General features: G+C 37.6%; 1 protein-coding gene across 3 annotated transcripts in view; it reads left to right on the forward strand.

Annotated features, from left to right (window-relative positions):
* Positions 1–21,026, forward strand: part of GYG2 (glycogenin 2) — a 213,211-nt gene that overhangs the window by 38,050 nt on the left and 154,135 nt on the right. For all 3 annotated transcript variants that reach the window (XM_053706438.1, XM_053706440.1, XM_053706439.1), the window contains exons 4-5: positions 11,039–11,213; positions 19,009–19,171. In XM_053706438.1, coding sequence (XP_053562413.1) covers positions 11,039–11,213; positions 19,009–19,171 — 338 coding nt within the window. The remainder of the gene's footprint in view (positions 1–11,038; positions 11,214–19,008; positions 19,172–21,026) is intronic.

Raw genomic sequence — 21,026 nt, forward strand, 5'->3', positions numbered from 1 at the left:
AATCTGAGACCAGTAGTTGTGAGTTTTACGCAACTAAACTGTTACACAAATCTCATAACTAAAATGTTAAATCGCTGCCACTAATAAAATGTATTAACCCCTATTCCGCAGCTCCCCGACATCGTCGCCACTATACTAAAGTTATTAACCCCTATTCCCTCACACCCCAACATCGCCCACACTATAATAAAGCTATTAACCCCTATTCTGCTGCTCCCCGACATCGCCGCCACTAAATAAAGTTATTAACCCTTAAACCTCTGGCCTCCCACATCACTACCACTAAATTAACCTATTAACCCCTAAACCGCCAGCCCCCACATCGCCAAAAACTATTAACCCCTAAACCTGACAATCTAATAACTTTAAATTAAAATTACAAGATCCCTATCTTAAAATAAATTAAAACTTACCTGGGAAATTAAAAAAAACTAAATTTAAACTATAAATTAAGCTAACATTGCTATTATACTTAAATTAAAATAACTACAAATTAAATAAATTAAATTAAACATTAAAAAAACCTAACCCTACTAAATAAAATTAAATCTACAATTACAAAATTAAAAAATACTAACTTACAAAAAAATAAAAAAATACTAAAGTATAAAAAATAACAAACACGGCGCGGAGCATCCTCTTCATACGGTCGCCGCCGTATACTGAAGCTTCAATACAAGGGAGCCTTTTCAAAATGGCGTCCCTTGCATTCCTATTGGCTCATTTGATTTTGGAAATTCAAATCAGCCAATAGGATGAGAGCTACTGAAATCATATTGGCTGTTCAAATCAGCCAATAGGATGAGAGCTACTGAAATTCTTTTGGATATTCAAATTTCCAAAATCAAATCAGCCAATAGGAATGCAAGGGACGCCATTTTGAAAAGACTCCCTTGCATTGAAGATTCAATATACGGCATAGACCGTATAAAGAAGATGCTCCGCACCGGATGTCTTCAGGATGGAGCCGCTCTGCGCCGCCGGGATGAAGATAGAAGATGCCACTTGGATGAAGATAGAAGTTGCTGCCTGGATGGATAAAGATTTCTCGCCGCCTGGATGTCCGAACTTCAAAAACTGTAAGTGGATCATCGGGGGTTAGTGTTAGTTTTTTTTAAACTTTTTTGGGTGTTTTTTTTTTTTTAGATTAGGGTTTTGGACTTTCTTAAAAGAGCTAAATGCCCTTTTAAGGGCAATGAAAAAGAGCTGAATGCCCTTTTAAGGGCAATGCCGATACAAATGCCCTTTTCAGGGCAATGGGTAGCTTAGTTTTTTTTTTAGAGTTAGGTTTGGTTGGGTGGTGGGTTTTACTGTTGGGGGGTCTTTGTATTTTTTTTTACAGGGATAAGACCTGATTTCTTTAGGGCAATGCTCTACAAAAGGCCCTTTTAAGGGCTATTGGTAGTTTATTGTAGGCTAGGTTTTTTTTTATTTTGGGGGGCTTTTTTATTTTTATAGGGCTATTAGATTAGGTGTAATTGTTTTTATTTTGGTTAATTTCTTTTGTTATTTTTGGTAATTTAGTGTTTGTTATTTTTTGTACTTTAGTATGTTTTTATTTTTTGTAATTTAGTATTTTTTATTTTTTGTAATTGTAGATTATTATTTTTTTAGTAGCTTTAGGTTTTTTTTAATTTGTAATTTAATTTATTTAATTGATAGTTATTTTAATTTTAGTGTAATAGTAATGTTAGTTTAATATATACAGTAGTTTAAACTTACGCCTAGATTTAGAGTTCTGCGGCCAAAGGGGTGCGTTAGCTACACGTGCTTTCCCCCCCCGCACCTTTTAAACAACGCTGGTATTTAGAGTTCTCAGAAAGGCTGCGTTAGGCTCCAAAAAGGGAGCGTACAGGCATATTTACCGCCACTGCAACTCTCAATATCAGCGGTGCTTACGGACGCGGCCAGCCTCAAAAACGTGTTCGTGCACGATTCCCCCATAGGAAACAATGGGGCAGTTTGAGCTGAAAAAAAACCTAACACCTGCAAAAAAGCAGCGTTCAGCTCCTAACGCAGCCCCATTGTTTCCTATGGGGAAACACTCTCTAAGTCTGCACCTAACACCCTAACATGTACCCTGAGTCTAAACACCCCTAGCCATACACTTATTAACCCCTAATCTGCTGCCCCCGCTATCGCTGACCCCTGCATATTATTTTTAACCCCCAATCTGCCGCTCCGTACACCGCCGCAACCTACGTTATCCCTATGTACCTGTAATCTTCTGCCCCTAACACCGCCGACCCCTATATTATATTTATTAACCCCTAATCTGCCCCCCCCAACGTCGCCGCTACCTACCTACAATTATTAACCCCTAATCTGCCGACCGGACCTCACCGCTACTCTAATAAATGTATTAACCCCTAAAGCTAAGTCTAACCCTAACACTAACACCCCCCTAAGTTAAATATAATTTTATTCTAACGAAATAAAATAATTCTTATTAAATAAATTAATCCTATTTAAAGCTAAATACTTACCTGTAAAATAAATTCTAATATAGCTACAATTTAAAGAATAATTATATTGTAGCTATTTTAGGATTAATATTTATTTTACAGGAAACTTTGTATTTATTTTAACTAGGTACAATAGCTATTAAATAGTTAAGAACTATTTAATAGCTACCTAGTTAAAATAATTACAAAATTACCTGTAAAATAAATCCTAACCTAAGTTACAATTAAACCTAACACTACACTATCAATAAATTAATTAAACTATCTACAATTATCTACAATTAAATCAACTAAACTAAATTACAAAAAAAACAAACATTAAATTACAAAAACAAAAAAACACTAAATTACAAAAAATAAAAAAAGATTACAAGAATTTTAAACTAATTACACTTACTCTAAGCCCCCTAAAAAAATAACAAAGCCCCCAAAATAAAAAAATGCCCTACCCTATTCTAAAATAAAAAGTTAACAGCTCTTTTACCTTACCAGCCCTTAAAAGGGCCTTTTGCGGGGCATGCCCCAAAGAAAACAGCTCTTTTGCATTTAAATAAACATACAATACCCCCCAACATTACAACCCACCACCCACATACCCCTAATCTAACCCAAACCCCCCTTAAAAAACCTAACACTAAGCCCCTGAAGATATTCCTACCTTGCTTCACCATGCCGGGTATCACCGATCCGTCCAGAAGAGGGTCCGAAGTCTTCATCCTATCGGCAAGAAGAGGAGATCCGGACCGGCAAACATCTTCATCCAAGCGGCATCTTCTATCTTCTTCCATCCGGCGCGGAGCGGGACCATTTTGAAGCAGCCGACGTGGATCCATCCTCAGCCAATCAGATTGAGCTTGCATTCTATTGGCTGATCGGAACAGCCAATAGAATGCAAGCTCAATCTGATTGGCTGATTGGATCAGCCAATCTGATTGAACTTGAATCTGGCGGATTCAATCAGCCAATCAGATTTTTCCTACCTTAATTCCGATTGGCTGATAGAATCCTATCAGCCAATCGGAATTCGAGGGAAGCCATCTTGAATGATGTCATTTAAAGGAATCTTCATTCGGACTTAGGACGTCGTTAGAAGAGGATGGATCCGCGTCGGCTGCTTCAAGATGGTCCCGCTTCGCGCCGGATGGAAGAAGATAGAAGATGCCGCTTGGATGAAGATGTTTGCCAGTCCGGATCTCCTCTTCTTGCCGGATAGGATGAAGACTTCGGACCCTCTTCTGGACCTCTTCTTGCCGGATAGGAGGAAGACTTCGGACCCTCTTCTGGACGGATCGGTGATACCCGGCGTGGTGAAGACAAGGTAGGAAGATCTTCAGGGGCTTAGTGTTAGGTTTTTTAAGGGGGGTTTGGGTTAGATTAGGGGTATGTGGGTGGTGGGTTGTAATGTTGGGGGGTATTGTATGTTTATTTAAATGCAAAAGAGCTGTTTTCTTTGGGGCATGCCCAGCAAAAGGCCCTTTTAAGGGCTGGTAAGGTAAAGAGCTGTTCAATTTTTATTTTAGAATAGGGTAGGGCATTTTTTTTATTTTGGGGGGCTTTGTTATTTTTTTAGGGGGCTTAGAGTAGGTGTAATTAGTTTAAAATTCTTCTAATCTTTTTTTATTTTTTGTAATTTAGTGTTTTTTTTTTTTGTAATTTAGTGTTTGTTTTTGTAATTTAGTTTAGTTGATTTAATTGTAGATAATTGTAGATAGTTTATTTATTTAATTTATTGATAGTGTAGTGTTAGGTTTAATTGTAACTTAGGTTAGGATTTATTTTACAGGTAATTTTGTAATTATTTTAACTAGGTAGCTATTAAATAGTTATTAACTATTTAATAGCTATTGTACCTGGTTAAAATAAGTACAAAGTTGCCTGTAAAATAAATATTAATCCTAAAATAGCTACAATATAATTATTATTTATATTGTAGCTATGTTAGGGTTTATTTTACAGGTAAATATTTAGCTTTAAATAGGATTAATTTATTTAATAAGAATTATTTTATTTCGTTAGATTTAAATTATATTTAACTTAGGGGGGTGTTAGGGTTAGAGTTAGACTTAGCTTTAGGGGTTAATACATTTATTAGAGTAGCGGCGAGGTCCGGTCGCAGATTAGGGGTTAATACTTGAAGTTAGGTGTCGGCGAAGTTATGGAGGGCAGATTAGGGGTTAATACTATTTATTATAGGGTTTGCGAGGCGGGAGTGAGGCGGTTTAGGGGTTAATACATTTATTATAGTAGTGGTGAGGTCCGGTCGGCAGATTAGGGGTTAATAATTGTAGGTAGGTAGCGGCGACATTGGGGGGGGGGGCAGATTAGGGGGTAATAAATATAATGTAGGGGTCGGCGATGTTAGGGGCAGCAGATTAGGGGTACATAGGGATAATGTAGGTTGCGGCGGTGTGCGGTCGGCAGATTAGGGGTTAAAAAAATTTAATAGAGTGGCGGCGATGTGGGGGGACCTCGGTTTAGGGGTACATAGGTAGTTTATGGGTGTTAGTATACTTAAGAGCACAGTAGTTAAGAGCTTTATGAACCGGAGTTAGCCCAGAAAGCTCTTAACTCCTGGCTTTTTTCTTCGGCTGGAGTTTAGTCGTTAGAGTTCTAACGCTCACTTCAGCCAAGACTCTAAATACCAGCGTTAGAAAGATCCCATTGAAAAGATAGGATACGCAATTGATGTAAGGGGATCTGCGGTATGGAAAAGTCGTGGCTGGAAAGTGAGCGTTAGACCCTTTCCTGACTGACTCTAAATACCAGCGGGCGGCCAAAACCAGCGTTAGGACCCCCTAACGCTGGTTTTGACGGCTAACGCAGAACTCTAAATCTAGGCGTTAGTTTTTTTTTAATTTCACAGTTAAGTTTTTATTTATTTTAAGATAGGGATCTTGTAATTTTAATTTAAAGTTAGGGGGTTGTTAGGTTTAGGGGTTAATAGTTTGATTTAGTTTTTGGCAATGTGGGGGCTGGCGGTTTAGGGGTTAATAGGTTTATTTAGTGGCGGTGATGTGGGAGGCCAGAGGTTTAGGGGTTAATAACTTTATTTAGTGGCGGCGATGTCAGGGAGTGGCAGAATAGGGGTTAATATCTTTATTATAGTGTGGGCAATGTTGGGGTGCGGGGGAATAGGGGTTAATAACTTTATTATAGTGGCAGCGATATCAGGAGCGGCAGATTAGGGGTTAATAGATTTATTTTGGTGTCTGCGATGTTGGGAGCGGCAGATTAGCGGTTAATAACATTATGTAGGTGTCGGCAATGTCGGGGGCAGCAAATTAGGGGTGTTTAGACGTGGGGTTTATGTTAGGGTGTTTTTTTCCCCCATAGACATCAATGGGGTTGCGTTACGGAGCTTTTCATTCCGCGATCGCAGGTGTTAGGTTTTTTTTCTAACACTCTCTCCCCACTGATGTCTATGGGGAAAGCGTGCACGAGCACGTCAAAGCAGTGCTTGTATTTTGTGCGGTATGGAGCTAATCGCCACCATATCGCACACACAAGGCGGCTTTTCCAAAACTCGTAAATGGCAGCGCTATGGAGGTCGAAATAATGTAACTTTTGTTGCGTTCCTTTCGCATCGTCTATAGCGCAAAACTTGTAATCTAGGTGTATGTTTTGTGTTTAAGTGAATCTGCACAGAATTTAGTGAACATCATAGGATATTGAAAAAAAGCCTCAGTGAAGAGTTCTAAACCAATGTAAACCAATAACAAAAACAGAGGATACATGGATAACATGTATAACTTTGTTAAACAAATATACACATCAAAACATACCACTTGGTTATAAAAAAAAAAGTAAAAGAAATACATGCAACCCAATGTCGCTAAATAAAAATGTGTTAAGAGAAATTATTAAAAAAAACATAGGGCATTTCCATTATTTATAGAAAATAGTACAGACTCAACATTCCAAATATATAAGGAATGCAACAAAGCATGCAATAAAGCAATCACATTAGCCAAAATTGAAAATTAAATATTAATTGCAAACCATATAAAGTTTTTTTTACATATATAAATTGCAACAGATCTAAGGAAAATATGGGTACATTAAATTGTGAGAAGGGTAGCATGATTAACAGTGACAGAGAGAATGCTGAGGTATTAAACCAGTCCTTTTCTTCAGTATACACAAGAGAGTAAGCAATGGGGGATATATTGAAAAAAACTAGAACATATACTGTAAGCCCGTATCAATAACTGGGTTATGTCTAGAGGATATGAGGAAAAAACTGGATGATATTATGGTAAATAAAACTCCAGGTCCAGATGGAATACACCCAAGAGTTTTAAGGGAATTTTAGCACTGTTATAGCCAAACCTCTGCTTTTAATTATTCAAGACTCATTATCCTCAGACATAGTACACCAGTACTGGCACAAAGCTGATTTGGTGACCCTTTTTAAAAAGGGAAGCAGGGCTGATCCAAGAAGCTATAAACCAGTAAGTCTGACATCGGTAGTGGGAAAGATACTTGAAGGGATTATAAAGGATTCAATTGCTTAGTATATTTTGTAAACAAGATTTTACATTTAAATCAGCATTATTTTATGAGAAATAGACCATGTCCAACTAATCTAAATAGATTATATGAGGAAGGAAGTAAAAATATAGATAAAAGGGAATTAGTTGATGTGATAAACTTGGATTTTGCAAAGGCTTTTGATACAATGCCACATGAGAGATTGTTGTATATCTGAAAATGTTAGCTCATGGATTAATAACTGGATAAAAGACAGGGAGCAACGAGTAGTAGTAAATGGATCCTACTCAGATTGGACAAAGGTAATCAGTGGTGTCCCCCAGGGATCAGTACTAGGCTCTGTTCTTTTTAATATTTTTATTAATGACTTGGAGCAAGGGTTAAATAGTAGCAGCTCTATTTTTGCAGATGATACAAAGTTGTGTAAGGTCATTAGGTCAGTGCAGGATGAAATTGCTTTGCAAGGGATTTACAAAAATTGGAAGAATGGGCTGGAAAATGGAAAATTACATTTAATACTGGAAAATGTAAGGTTCTACATTTTGGAAGTAAAATAAGCAGGCAAACTATTATTTAAATTGGACTTGATTTAGCAAAAGAGAAAGAAGGAAAGAGATTGAAGCGTACTAATAGATAATAAGATAAAAATGGGTGCACAATGCAAGGCAGTGACTTCTAAGGCTAATAAGATACTAGTATGTATTTAAAGATGCATTTATACAAGAGAGGAAAGCATCATTCTGTCACTATATAAATCCCTAGTAAGACCTCACCTTGAATATGAAGTGTAGTTCTGGGACCAAGCTCAAAAGAGACATTGCAGCAGAGTTAAAAAAAAGTTCAGAGAAGGGCCACAAAACTAATAAGGGGAATTATCTACACAACAAAAGGGTGAGCGCTAATAAATAGCTAATAATAACCTCAATGATATATGAGCATATAAATAAAATTAGAATTGCCAGCAATTTGGCATATTAAAGGAAAGTTCAATTTCAGATTAAGAAGTGTATCTTTCTTCCCAACAATGGCAGCCTCCTCCTCACCAAGAATGGTCCAGAGATGCTATATAAAAGACAAAACAAAGGGGCGCCTCATGTGTAGTATCATCAAATAAGCACAAAACCACAGAAAAAAAGCCAAATGGGTACTCGCAAGGCTCTGGAGCACACCTATGTGCTTGTAGGGATAGGCTGCAGATTTTATCAGGTGTGACAGCTCACCCACAGAGGATATCAGTCATTAAAGGGACACTGTACCAAAAAAATTTCTTTCGTGATTCAGATTGAGCATGAAATTTTAAGCAACTTTCTAATTTACTCCTATTATCAAATTTTCTTCATTCTCTTGGTATCTTTATTTGAAATGCAAGAATGTAAGTTTAGATGCCGGCCCATTTTTGGTGAACAACCTGGGTTGTCCTTGCTGATTGGTGGATACATTCATCCACCAATAAAAAAGTGATGTCCAGAGTACTGAAACCAAAAAAAAGCTTAGATGACTTCTTTTTCAAATAATGATAGCAAGAGAACGAAGTAAAATTGATAATAGGAGTAAATTAGAAAGTTGCTTAAAATTGCATGCTCTTTCTGAATTACAAAATAAAAAATGTGGGTTCAGTGTCCCTTTAACTGTAGTGGAAAGATGAAACACAGGAAAAGCACCAAATTGTGCAGATCACAAAGGATATGGTGTTTGACTTAGCACAAAGGAAGATTGGGTACTCACATGTTAGATGAGCACACTTATGTGCTAGTAGGAGCAAGCTGGCATATTATGGTAAGGTGTGTCAGCTCACCACCAAGGGACTTTTCCTTAGGATGCAATATCCAAAAGTGGCAGAATTCTGTGTGTTAGGTTCCACTCCAAGCAGGTGCAGGCAAGTAAAATCACAAATTAAAAAATACTATTTATTAAAAACAAATTAAAATACATGTACAAAGGAGTGAACTAGGGGCATACAGTCAAGCCCCCTGTAAATGCAACACGTTTCTCGGCTCATACGCCGTTTCTGATGCCTGAGGAAACGGCGTATGAGCCGAGAAACGCGTTGCATTTACAAATAAGTTTGTATTTATTTTAACTAGGTAGACTAGTTAGTAAATAATTATTAACTATTTACTAACTACCTAGTTAAAATAAATACAAAATTACCTGTGAAATAAAACCTAAGCTGCCTTACACTAAAACCAAAAATTAAAAAAAAAAAAAAACTACCATTACAAAAAATAAAAAAAACTACCATTACAAAAAACAAAACAACGAAATTATCCCAAAAAATTAAAATTATTCCTATTCTAATACCCTATATATATATATATATATATATATATATATATATATATATATATATATAAAGCCTAATCTAAAATAAACTACCAAGGGCCCTTAAAAGGACCTTTTGTAGGGCATTGCCCTAAGTTAAACAGCTCTTTTGCTGCAAAAAAACCCAAAGACCCCCTAACAGTATACAACCCCCCCCCCCAAACCACCAAGGGCCCTTAAAAGGGCCTTTTGGGGGCCTTAAAAAGGGCCTTTTGTAGGGCATTGCCCTAAGTTAAACCGCTCTTTTGCTACAAAAAACAAACAAACACCCCCTAACAGTATACAAACCCCCACCTTAAAAGGGCCTTTTGTAGGGCATTGCCCTAATGATAATAGCTCATTTTTCTACAAAAGTAAAACAAACGCCCCCTAAGAAAATACATTACGAAAAATAACAAACAAATTATCAAAAATAATGAAAAGTATTCCTATTCTAATACCCATTAAAAAAAACACCCCAAAATAAAAAACTTAATCTAGAATAAACTACCAATGGCCCTTAAAAGGGCCTTTTGTATGGCATTGCCCTAAAGATATCAGCTCTTTTGGTGAAAAAAAAAATCAAACACCCACTAACATTTCAAACCCCCACCCCCCCAAACCCACAAAATAAAAAAACTATCTAAAAAACCTAAGCTACCCATTGCCCTGAAAAGGGCATTTGTATGGGCATTGTCCTTAAAATGGCATTTAGCTCTTATACTGCCCAAACCCTAATCTAAAAATAAAACCCACCCAAAAAAACATTAAAAAAACCTAACACTAACCCCCGACGATCCACTTACAGTTTTTGAAGTCCCGCTTCATCCAAGCGGCGAGAAGTCTTCATCCAGACGGCCTCTTCAATCTTCATCCCGGTGGCGAAGTCTTCACCCAGGGGGCCTCTTCTTCATCCAGGCGGCATCTTCTATCTTTATCCCGGTGGCACGGAGCAGGTCCATCCTGAAGACATCCGGGGGGGGGGGGGGGATCATCCTCTTCATACGGTCGGCGCTGTATACTGAATCTTCAATGCAAGGTACGCGATTCAAAATGGCGTCCCTTGCATTCCTATTGGCTGAAAGATTTGTATCAGCCAATAGGAATTAGAGCTGCTTATTATTGGCTGTTCAAATCAGTTTAGGGGTTAATAGGTAGTTTATGGGTGTTAGTTTACCTTTTAACACATTAGTTATGAGTTTTATGTTACTGACTTTAGATGGCGTTACGGATCTTGTCGTATTAGGCTGTAACGCTCGCTTTTTAGCCTCCCAGAAAAACTCTGGGAATCCCATTAAAAATGTAATTTTTAAGAGTGCGGTACTGACGTTCCGTTACAGGCTAAAAGGCTTGCGGTACCGACAAGACCCGTAACGGCTGCGTTAGGGAAAATGATGCGTTATGGGCCACAACGCTGCTATTTGACTCATAACGCCCAACTCGTAATCTAGCTGTGTATTATTTTAATAATTTTGAATATATTCATTTTGTTTTATTTAGTAAAAAAATAGGGAGTTATTTGGACAGGTAGATACATTAAAAAGACTATAATCATTTTATTTAATGTCTTAGAAAACAACGCCTATAAATTAAACTTGTAGAAAATGTCAATCGTGTGAAAAATATTATCTTGAATAAATGTGTTTTATGCAGAGAAAGGGATAGCAAATGCTGATAAATCTCTTTACATGTCATGACTTCTGAAATTTGCCTTAGGTTAATTAATGTTCCTTCCTTTTTTATTGATACCACCGTTTTAATACTGTGTTTATTTTATACAGGGGAATCCTCAATAGTGTGTTTGATGAAACCATTGAAGTAGACACATTAGACAGTGCAGACTCAGTACATTTGTCTTTATTAAAGCGACCTGAACTTGGAATAACCTTTACCAAACTTCAGTGCTGGACACTTACTCAATATACCAAATGTGTCTTTATGGATGCAGACACAATTGTAAGTACCCACCTTGTTATAAAAAGCACCTTTAAATAATTCACAAATGTTTAAAACACATTTTGCAGCAAAAACAAGACAGAAATGTAGAAAACATTGATGTGGATTAGATTTGGTTCTTTAATTCCAGTCCACAGAACCGATTTTTCGGAACTTTATAAGATATTATATAATTGGCTGCTTATTAATTGTGCTTAAATAACCTGTTTTCATCCAATGTAATCCAGACAATTTTGGTCTCTTAGTGAGTCCTGAGGACTGGAACTGTTTGAAGGGACATTCCTGTCAAAATTTAAATGCACATAGATGAATTACATCCTTTTATAAAAACATATTGCAATATACATGTACGTGCAAAAATTCTTCTAGTCAGTGGCATCATTACACCAGGTGACACCGTCGGGGGGGAGGGGGGGTGACACCAGATACTATACGGTTCCTGCCGCTCCTGCAATTACTATGTGTCAGTGCACTGTGTACCGGCAGCCACTCACTCAGCTGCATAGAGGGACCCTGTGATGATCAATACTGACAGTGCACAGTTTTGCAGACTGCCTCTGCTCACCAGGGCCATTTTAAGGGGTGGGCAAACCAGGCACTTGCTTGGAACGCAGGCAGGGCGAGATTACGTTAGGGCTGGTGTAGCTACAGCTCTATGATAACTGGGAGTTTGGAGGCAATTTTATTTTAAATACATCTTTTTTGGCATTATTATTTTTTATGCATGATGCAGGGCACCCTGCCCTGCTTCACACTTTTTGTTTCTGTGATATGGGTCCTGCCCCCGTCCACAAGCGTGGGCTTCACTTGATAGAGGAAGAGATGACAGCCTGGAGGTACTAGAATTAAAAAATTGAGGAGCACTGGTAGAACTTTTAGCTTTCTTTATTTTACTGCTTAAACCTTTTCACTCATTTGCTGTTATTATAATGATGAGTGAGCACACTAACTAAGAATGCGAGTATTTTGCTGTCAATAGCTGCTGCCCTTACAGTAATAATAAAAAGGCAATGCTAGTTTCTCTATTCATTCAGGAACCTCTTCAAGTACAATGAATTTTCCATCCTCAATTCAGCATCTGCAAGTTGGTGAAAGGTGACTGGTCTCCTGTAATAGCATTCAGTGCTGCTGTCTGATTGCAGCCCTCAGACCAAAGCCACAGTTCTCCTGTGTCCTGTCACCATCAAAGGCACTCATAGGTGACATCTCCTACTTGAGTTGCTTTTTTTATCTTTATGTGACTGTCATAATCAGAATATTATTATACACAAGTGAAATTCTTTCATATATCATATATGAAAGAACTTGTGTATAATGGCATTATGATTATGGAAATGTGTTTTCAATTTGTTCTTGAACTGGGAAATGAGAAGCTATCTTGTATGGCGATTATTTGATCACTTTTTATATGCGAAAAGATGTTGACACCTGGCAGTCACCAACTTTACAGTACAGTGTCCACGTAAGTGTATAATTTCCTAATATGCTGGTGGTGAGCTAGCCTTGGGATACCCCCATATATCTATAGGGCTGAGAGGACCTCAAAGGGTTAATCTATTATACTGGGGGGGGGGGTTACGCCATGAGTCACCGCACCGGGTGACACCAACCCTAGTGAAAGGTATCACTATTTTTCTCTACACGTGCATGTGAAGCATAGCTAGATATTCTGCAGCTGCTCAGAGCACAAGTGGGGCTTGTATCATGTAAGCAATTAACAAATTGAGTCATTACCATAAGGTACAAGCACCTTAAGCTCTATGAGCAAGTGCTGTGTTCAAAATGCTGGTGCACGGTACATACTTATATACTCTTTTAAAACAGCTTAAGCTTTTATTAGAAGCATTTTTGCAAATACATGTGTATTTCAAAAATCATTCTGTTCAAAAATGAAATGCAACCATTTAGATTCCATTTTGGCTAAATATTCACACCCTTAAAGGGACACTGAACCCACATTTTTTCTTTTGTGATTCATATAGAGCATGCAATTTTAAGTAATTTTCTAATTTAATCCTATTATCAATTTTTCTTCGTTCACTTGCTATCTTTATTTGAAAAAGAAGGCATCTAAGCTTCTTTTTTGGTTCAGTCTCTGGACAGCACTTTTTTATTATTAGTGGATGAATTTATCCACCAATCAGCAAGAATAACCCAGGTTATTCAACAAAAATGGGACGGCATCTAAACTTACATTCTTGCATTTCAAATAAAGATACCATGAGAATGAAGAAAATTTAATAATAGGAGTAAATTAGAAGTTGCTTAAAATTGCATGCTCTATCAGAATAATGAAAGAAAACATTTGGGTTCAGTGTCCATTTAACACATTTTTCTGTGAGAAAAACTTGAAAAGGGGAGCTGTTGGGCTATGAAGTATGTCCTGGAGGTTGTGCTTAGGCTTAGGCGGTACTGTAATGACATGATTAAGGGCAAGATTCACAAAATGTTGTTATTGTTGTATCACCTTATCATGAAATAATAGAGGTCTATTTTATGGAATAAAGTGGTGCTGCCTGTTTTTTAAATTTTATTGGAGACTTGACAGTGAACTCTCACAGTATGCACTAAGAAGGAGGTGCTGTACTTTCTTATGAACCCCTGCATAGGGCTCTCTCTTAGTCAGTCGGCTGGACATGCAGTCTTCAGCCTTAAGTTATCTAATCTCCTTTCTTGTCAAATGATTTGATGTGTTGATGAATATGAAGCTTTTGTGATAGCTTGTTGTTTTAAGATTGCATACCTTTCTGTCATATTCTCTGTAAATCTACCCCAGGTGATCAGTGCCATCTTCAGTGAAATTGTATTAGCACCATGAAATGAACCAGTGCCACTTGCTTTGACCTGCACCAAAATACATGACTACAAATCTTTATCTGGATCTAAAATACCTTAGGCTGGAAAAATGACCTCCGATTTAACAAAAAAAAGCTATTTAGCACTTAAAGTTATGGTAAATCTGTGCGTTTAAAAACTCTAGGATTTACCATCACTAAAAATAAAATGAACTTTCAATGATCACTTAGTAAAAAAAAATGGTGCTTTCTGTGCCTCCGGCCGCCTACGAATGCCCATGGCACATCGCTGTTCTCTCAATGACGTGAAGTTTCCACCTCTAAACCAATAGCCGTGCTAGGCATCTGATAGTGTTCTGTATGCTAGAACACCTATTGGTTTAGAGGTGGAAATGTCACTCATTGGTAAAGAGCGATGTGCTGTGGGCAAGGAACTGTGGCACAGAAAAGAGTGAGTTTAGCACCCCTTTTTTACCTACTGATTACTGAAAGTCCACTTAATTTTTAGTGATGGTAAATCCTAGCGTTTTTTAAACGCTTGGATTTACCGTCACTTTAACAAACAAATAATTTATTGTATATCTGAAAAATGCACTTAGTAATGTGACAATCCAAAGTAAATGTACAGTTGTACAATAGAAGCTTAATAATAATAATACATTGTGCTCATAAAGTGCCTAGCCATGCATACGTAGAGAAATGTAGTGAGAAAATAAACCAGGCTCAACCATAAAGAACACAGGGAGCTGCAAAGTCCAAGCCACAGCAGGACCTTACAAGAATGCAAGTGGCTTATATCTGAAGATAAATGGAGTCTCAGTGAATATTCTGTTTTCCATATTGGATCTCTATGGGAGGGTGATGCATAGAAGACTTTAGCTTACAGACATATTAAAGGGACAGTAAAGTGAAATTCAAAAGTTAATGATTCAGATGAAAGCATATGAAAAAGTACCTCTTGACTAAGTATCTAAACATTGTATGCCAAATTCGAAAAATTAGTTATGTAAAATGTTTAGGATTCTTCTAAACAACACTGACATACAAATTGACCCTTTAAAAGTTGCCACTCTCCTTGAATGATCAATCACAGTGACAGGAAAGTTGTTTAGCTATTAATTGTGTTTGATCAGACTATTACTCAAGTTCAATTTTGCTTTGTATGAACCTTCAAGCTCAGTATTCTTTTTCAAGGAAGTACAAGAATGTTATATCTTAACTCAGTCTTGGTTCTCTCTAACTTTTCTTTAACTATTTCTTTTGAAAATAGATACCCTTTTTTTTAGTAAATTGTGCTGAAACAAAATGTGCAATGAGTTACATTTGCAATCATTGCAGTCTCAAATATTCTCATTATGCTCAGAGTATCTGTTCAGGCAAGATTACAGGACTCTCTTTCTTCAACATTCACGTTAACCAGTCTGGTATGGGAAAAATAGAATGTACTATCTTGTTTATTGTCATTACATTCTGCATTGGCGACCGAGGAGTACTTCTTGACTTGTAAGATTGAGGTGTTACACAAGTTGGATGTCAGGACAATAATACATTTATTTATCTTTTGGGAAGAGATAGATTGAGACAGAGCTTAGGACTCCTTTACTTAGCACTTTTGTCTTTCTATTTGTGTAATTTGAGTTGTATCTCAACAGGGTCTGCAGAGCGTTTTATATGATGGCGGTGTGGTCTCACAAACTAACTAACCAGAATAATAACCATTAGAGTCTCCTATGGTTACCACCCGATCCTAAATTAAATTCTGACATAAAAATTTTCACCATGATATTAGCAACAAGACTGAACAGATACTTACCTAAATTAATAAGCACAGACCAGGTGGGCTTTATCCCGGGGAGGGAGGTTAGGGATAACACCCTGAAAACACTACAGATTATTTCCCATGCCCAAGCCACTCGCAGCCCTACTATTATAGTTTCCACGGATGCAGAGAATGCCTTCGACTGTGTTAATTGGCTTTTCCTAAAAACAGTAATGCAGAAAATGAAATTTGGCGACAAATTCCTAGAATTAGTATTTTTCCTATATTCGGCTCCCACTGCTAGGGTTAAGGTTAATGGCATTTTGTCAGACAGCTTCAATATATATAATGGCATGAGGCAAGGTTGTCCTCTTTCGCCAGCTTTATTTGCCTTATTCATTAAAACCCTCGCCCAACAAAAACCTAGCACCTGATGTCCAAACAGTATACACAGCTAACTACAAATCTATGGAAAAAACGCTAACCACAGACTTATCAAGCTGGAAAAACAAATTCATATATTGGATTGGCAAAATAAATGTTGTAAAAATGAATGTTCTGCCAAGACTTCTCTATCTTCTGCAAACCACGCCCATACACCTCCCTATACACTATCTCAGCAAAATACAATCACTAATAGAGCAATACATTTGGCAGGGAGCTAGGCCCAGAATCGCTAGAAAGAACATGTACTTACCAAGGGACAGGGGTGGGTTGGGATTCCCTAATATCCTCATTTATAAAGAAGCTATAATGCTGCATAAGCTATTGGACTGATGCACAAACAATAACAATAAACAATGGATCCCGATTGATAGGCACTTACTGGGTCTATGCAACGCTGGGCTTGCAGCCTGGATACCTCACAAACACACACCCTCTAACATAGCACAATATCCTCTTCTCTCTGACTTTTTCACGACATGGGATAAATTAATAAACACATCCACTAACATCTCTAACATTCTGTCCCCCATGTCCTCCCTTTGCCACAACCCGGACCTGCCCTGGAACTTCAAAGACACTACATTAGAAGTCGGGTGCCACATTAAGGGCAGAACAATTTTGCTCTTCCACAAAAATAAAACACATAGACCCCTCTCCGCCATCCAGGAGATGCACCCCGAGATTCCTCTAAACTGGTACGCCTATTCCCAAATCTGTCACCACGTAGACATTCACCCCAAGAAACATCATCTAACTAGAAACACAACACCATTTGAGACCCTATGCCTCTTAGAAAACACCCCAACACACACCATATCAAAACTATACAAACTACTGATAATCAAAGAGCCTCAACTCTTGCCCTCTTACACAAACTCATTGGACAAGGAACTGGGCATTAGTATCGCTGTTAGGGACTGGCTGACTGTTTTTAACACTACAAAGCGCTCATCAATTTCCACAAGAGTCCTTGAAACCAACTTCAAATTTTTAACGAGATGGTATCTGACCCCCAGCAGACTACACTCTATCTACAAAACGGCCAGCAATAAGTGCTGGGGGGATGCAGAGAAATAGGCACCCCTACACACATATGGTGGCAGTGTAATAAATTAGATACGTTCTGGTTGGCGGTACTAGAGCGCATGTTATACGCAATAGGCAAACAGCTACCAAACGATCCACAGATCTTACTATTTCTACTCTTGCCCAAATTGCACAACAGTAATGCTAGGGACCTGCTGATCCTCATGCTAAACAGCGCTAAAACCCTAATCCCAAGACATTGGAAATCCCCCAATATCCAGACTGAGAAAGAGTGGGAGGACCAGGTAGAGAGTTTCCTACAACTTGAAAGGTACCACCACCTCCAATCGGGCTCATTAGTCACACACAAGATTAAACTATCTCTATGGAACCAGCACAAAGAGCGACACAAACTTAGAACCCACTAACGTCCACTATACCAAACATCAGGCTTTGCCCTTAGACACCATTTTAGCCAGTTGTCAGTACCCTTTTGAGGATAACGTTATTTAATGTATGATGTAATTCATGTAATATCCCCGAGACTGTAAAATCGAAGCACGGGTCATACAAGCCTCTGCACTGAACCTATGTACTGAACTTGTTGCCATTGTATGCATGATGTACAGACCTTTAATCCAAAAGCACTTTTAATGCTGTGCCTCACTATTATGCTATTGAAATATTCTTATCTACGTTTTGTAAAATCTGGGTCTCACACATTACCTAGCAAACCTAGTAATCAATGGAGTTTTTCACACTAACCAGCCAACTCAATGACCAGTTAACAAACAAAGCCAAATAAATTGCAGAGGGAGAAAAGAAAGGAATCCATCACCCAGAACTTAGCTAACCAACCCTTAGGAACAAAAATCAAATGGGCAGTTTAATCAGACGCCTTACTTCTCTGGTGTCCAGTCTGCTGTTTTAATCTATGTTAATCTTGGGCCTCACTATAGTTTCAGAAGTCAACTAGTGAGTTTTGTCCTCTTCATAAGAACCTAGAAATGCTGATTATATGTTTGCCTTACCATTACTGACATTGTTTTGTCCTCTTCATAAGAACCTAGAAATGCTGATTATATGCCTGCCTTACCATTACTGACATTGTTTTGTCCTCTTCATAAGAACCTAGAAATGCTGATTATATGCCTGCCTTACCATTACTGACATTGTTTTGTCCTCTTCATAAGAACCTAGAAATGCTGATTATATGCCTGCCTTACCATTACTGACATTGTTTTGTCCTCTTCATAAGAACCTAGAAATGCTGATTAAAAACCTGCCTTACCATTACTGACATTGTTTTATCCTCTTCCTAAGAACCTAGAAATACTGATTATGTTCCTGCCTTACAATTACTGACATCTGCTTGCTACTAGCTGCTGATTCTAGTCACCTCTCCAGGCTTTGCTTCTTGGCAAGTGATGTTTTCCTGGATGACTGCCACTAGACTCCTCTAATACAAAAGTTTAACATACTTTACTACTAAGAGAAAATGGTTCTTTGTCTCAATAATTATTTACTTTACATGGAAATGCAATAGAATGCATAGCTCCTATTTTAATGTTCTTTTATAATGAAATGAAAACCTTAAACTTGATGGTTCCAGTTTAATAGGTAGTGGAGTGACTTGAGATGTAGATGATCCTGGATTAGTGAACATTTTTACTCCTATAAACAGAGTTACTTGAATTTCCTCTCCACCCCTGATGCTCAGTAATAAGTAAATGAAGAAATCTAAGCATTTTTTATTATTTACTTCTAGGTACTTTGTAATATTGATGAGCTGTTTGACCGAGAAGAGTTTTCAGCAGCTCCTGATTCTGGATGGCCAGATTGCTTTAATAGCGGTGTATTTGTCTTCAGACCTTCAATTGAAACATTTGGCCGCCTTCTTCAATTTGCAGAAAACAATGGAAGCTTTGATGGTAAGTTTCAAAATAATTTTTCATTTTATCATGTAGTTATGTCTTGTTCTTTGTTTTGTTATTTATATCAGGGCACATAGATCCTTACTTCTATAAACTAATGCAAACAAATGCAGGAATGACACAAAAATTAGATAACTTGTTGTGTGTAAATAAATTACATTTTGTGAAATTCTGATTTTTGCTGCAGCTATTTTATTTATTTATTCGTTGATTATGTTTTTTTAAAACATGAAGGGCCAAATTACAAGTGGAGCACTAAATATCGATAATGTGCTCACAAGAGCGCGCTTCCATAGGCTCCTATGGGAGCCTCTTTCTGATTCCGTCACAGACGGCATCAGAGCCTCGAACAGTGAAGGAGGTATGTAGCGCAGCGATGGGCAGCATTTTAAAATATATATATGAATATATACATATATATTTATGCATTAATATTTGTAGATACACATATTAACACATACATATAAATGTATATAACCATATACATATATATTTACATTGTGGTTTATGGGGCCGCAATAATTTAGTGCTCCACTTGTAATCTAGCCCTAAGTGAGTTTAGACAGGGGCAGGATCATGCATTCATTGTCAAAATGCAGTCCCTCTGTGAAATCGAATTTTGTGTAGTTTTAAAATGTATCTAATATTTTGATGATCTGGTATGTTATGCCTACTCATGTTTCATTAGCCAAAATTGAAATCCACATGGATGCATTTCAATTTGGAATAGAAACATTTTTGTAATATACATGTATTACCAACAATACTTCTTCTAATAAAAGTTATTGTTGTTTCAAAAATGTATATAATTATGTACCGTGCACCAGCATTTTAAACAGAGCACTTGTCTAGAGAGCCTAAGGTGCTTAAACCATCTGGTAATGACCCTATTTGTTAATTGCTGACATGATACATGCCCCACTGGCACTCTGAGCAGCTGTAGTATATAAAATTCTAGTGCACTGAGAATAAATAGCTATGCTTTACATGCACTTAAACAGTGACAACTTTAAAGCATTTTGCCAATACATGTGTACTGTAAATATGTTTCTATTCAAAGAGTTAATTCATCTATGTGCATTTACATTTTAACCGGATTGTCCCTTTAAGCTTGTATTGTTTATTAACACTATCTCTGAGGCTACCACAGACAATCCAGCAACAGGCCTAGACATACATTTATAACATCTACAGACAGTGGTTGCTCAGGCATCTTTTGGTTTATACCTTCCCAGCTACTGAAGACTATAAATTCCTAAGTGGAGCTACCACGGGCTGCTGCATCCTTTTCCTGCTTACAAATCATGCACTGTGCAGCAAGCTACACACGAGACCTACCAGTATTTTATTTTTGAGCTGATGAAGAAAATGTGCTTGGTACATTGTAGGCCAAGAAGCATAATTAGTCAGGTCATAAAATGGAAATCTTCCCAATCAATAAGCACACTATTTAAAATGTGACTGTGTACAGTGTATGCTTCTGTATAAGAACAAAATCACTTTAGAGATATTCACTTATAAACATCCTACTATTTTAAATGTTTCCTTCACTCTTCCTTGTTCTTTCTGCAGTGTAATGATGTAAAGAGCAGTCCCACTCTCTCTATACCTGGGATACATTGTGTTTAACCACATCTAGTATAGAGGAAAATGAACGGCACATGCACAGTCCATTCTTAGGGGCCAATTTATCAGAGTGCGAGCGATGTAGCATATCATGTCCTCAGCACATTGATAAATGCCAACAGTATACTCTGTCGGCATTTATCATTACACAAGCAGTTCTTGTGAACTGCTTATGCAATGCCGCCCCCTGCAGATTCGCGGCCAATTGGCCGCTAGCAGGGAGTGT

Source organism: Bombina bombina, chromosome 3 (genome assembly GCF_027579735.1).
Source record: "Bombina bombina isolate aBomBom1 chromosome 3, aBomBom1.pri, whole genome shotgun sequence".
In the NCBI taxonomy this organism is placed as follows: Eukaryota; Metazoa; Chordata; class Amphibia; order Anura; family Bombinatoridae; genus Bombina; species Bombina bombina.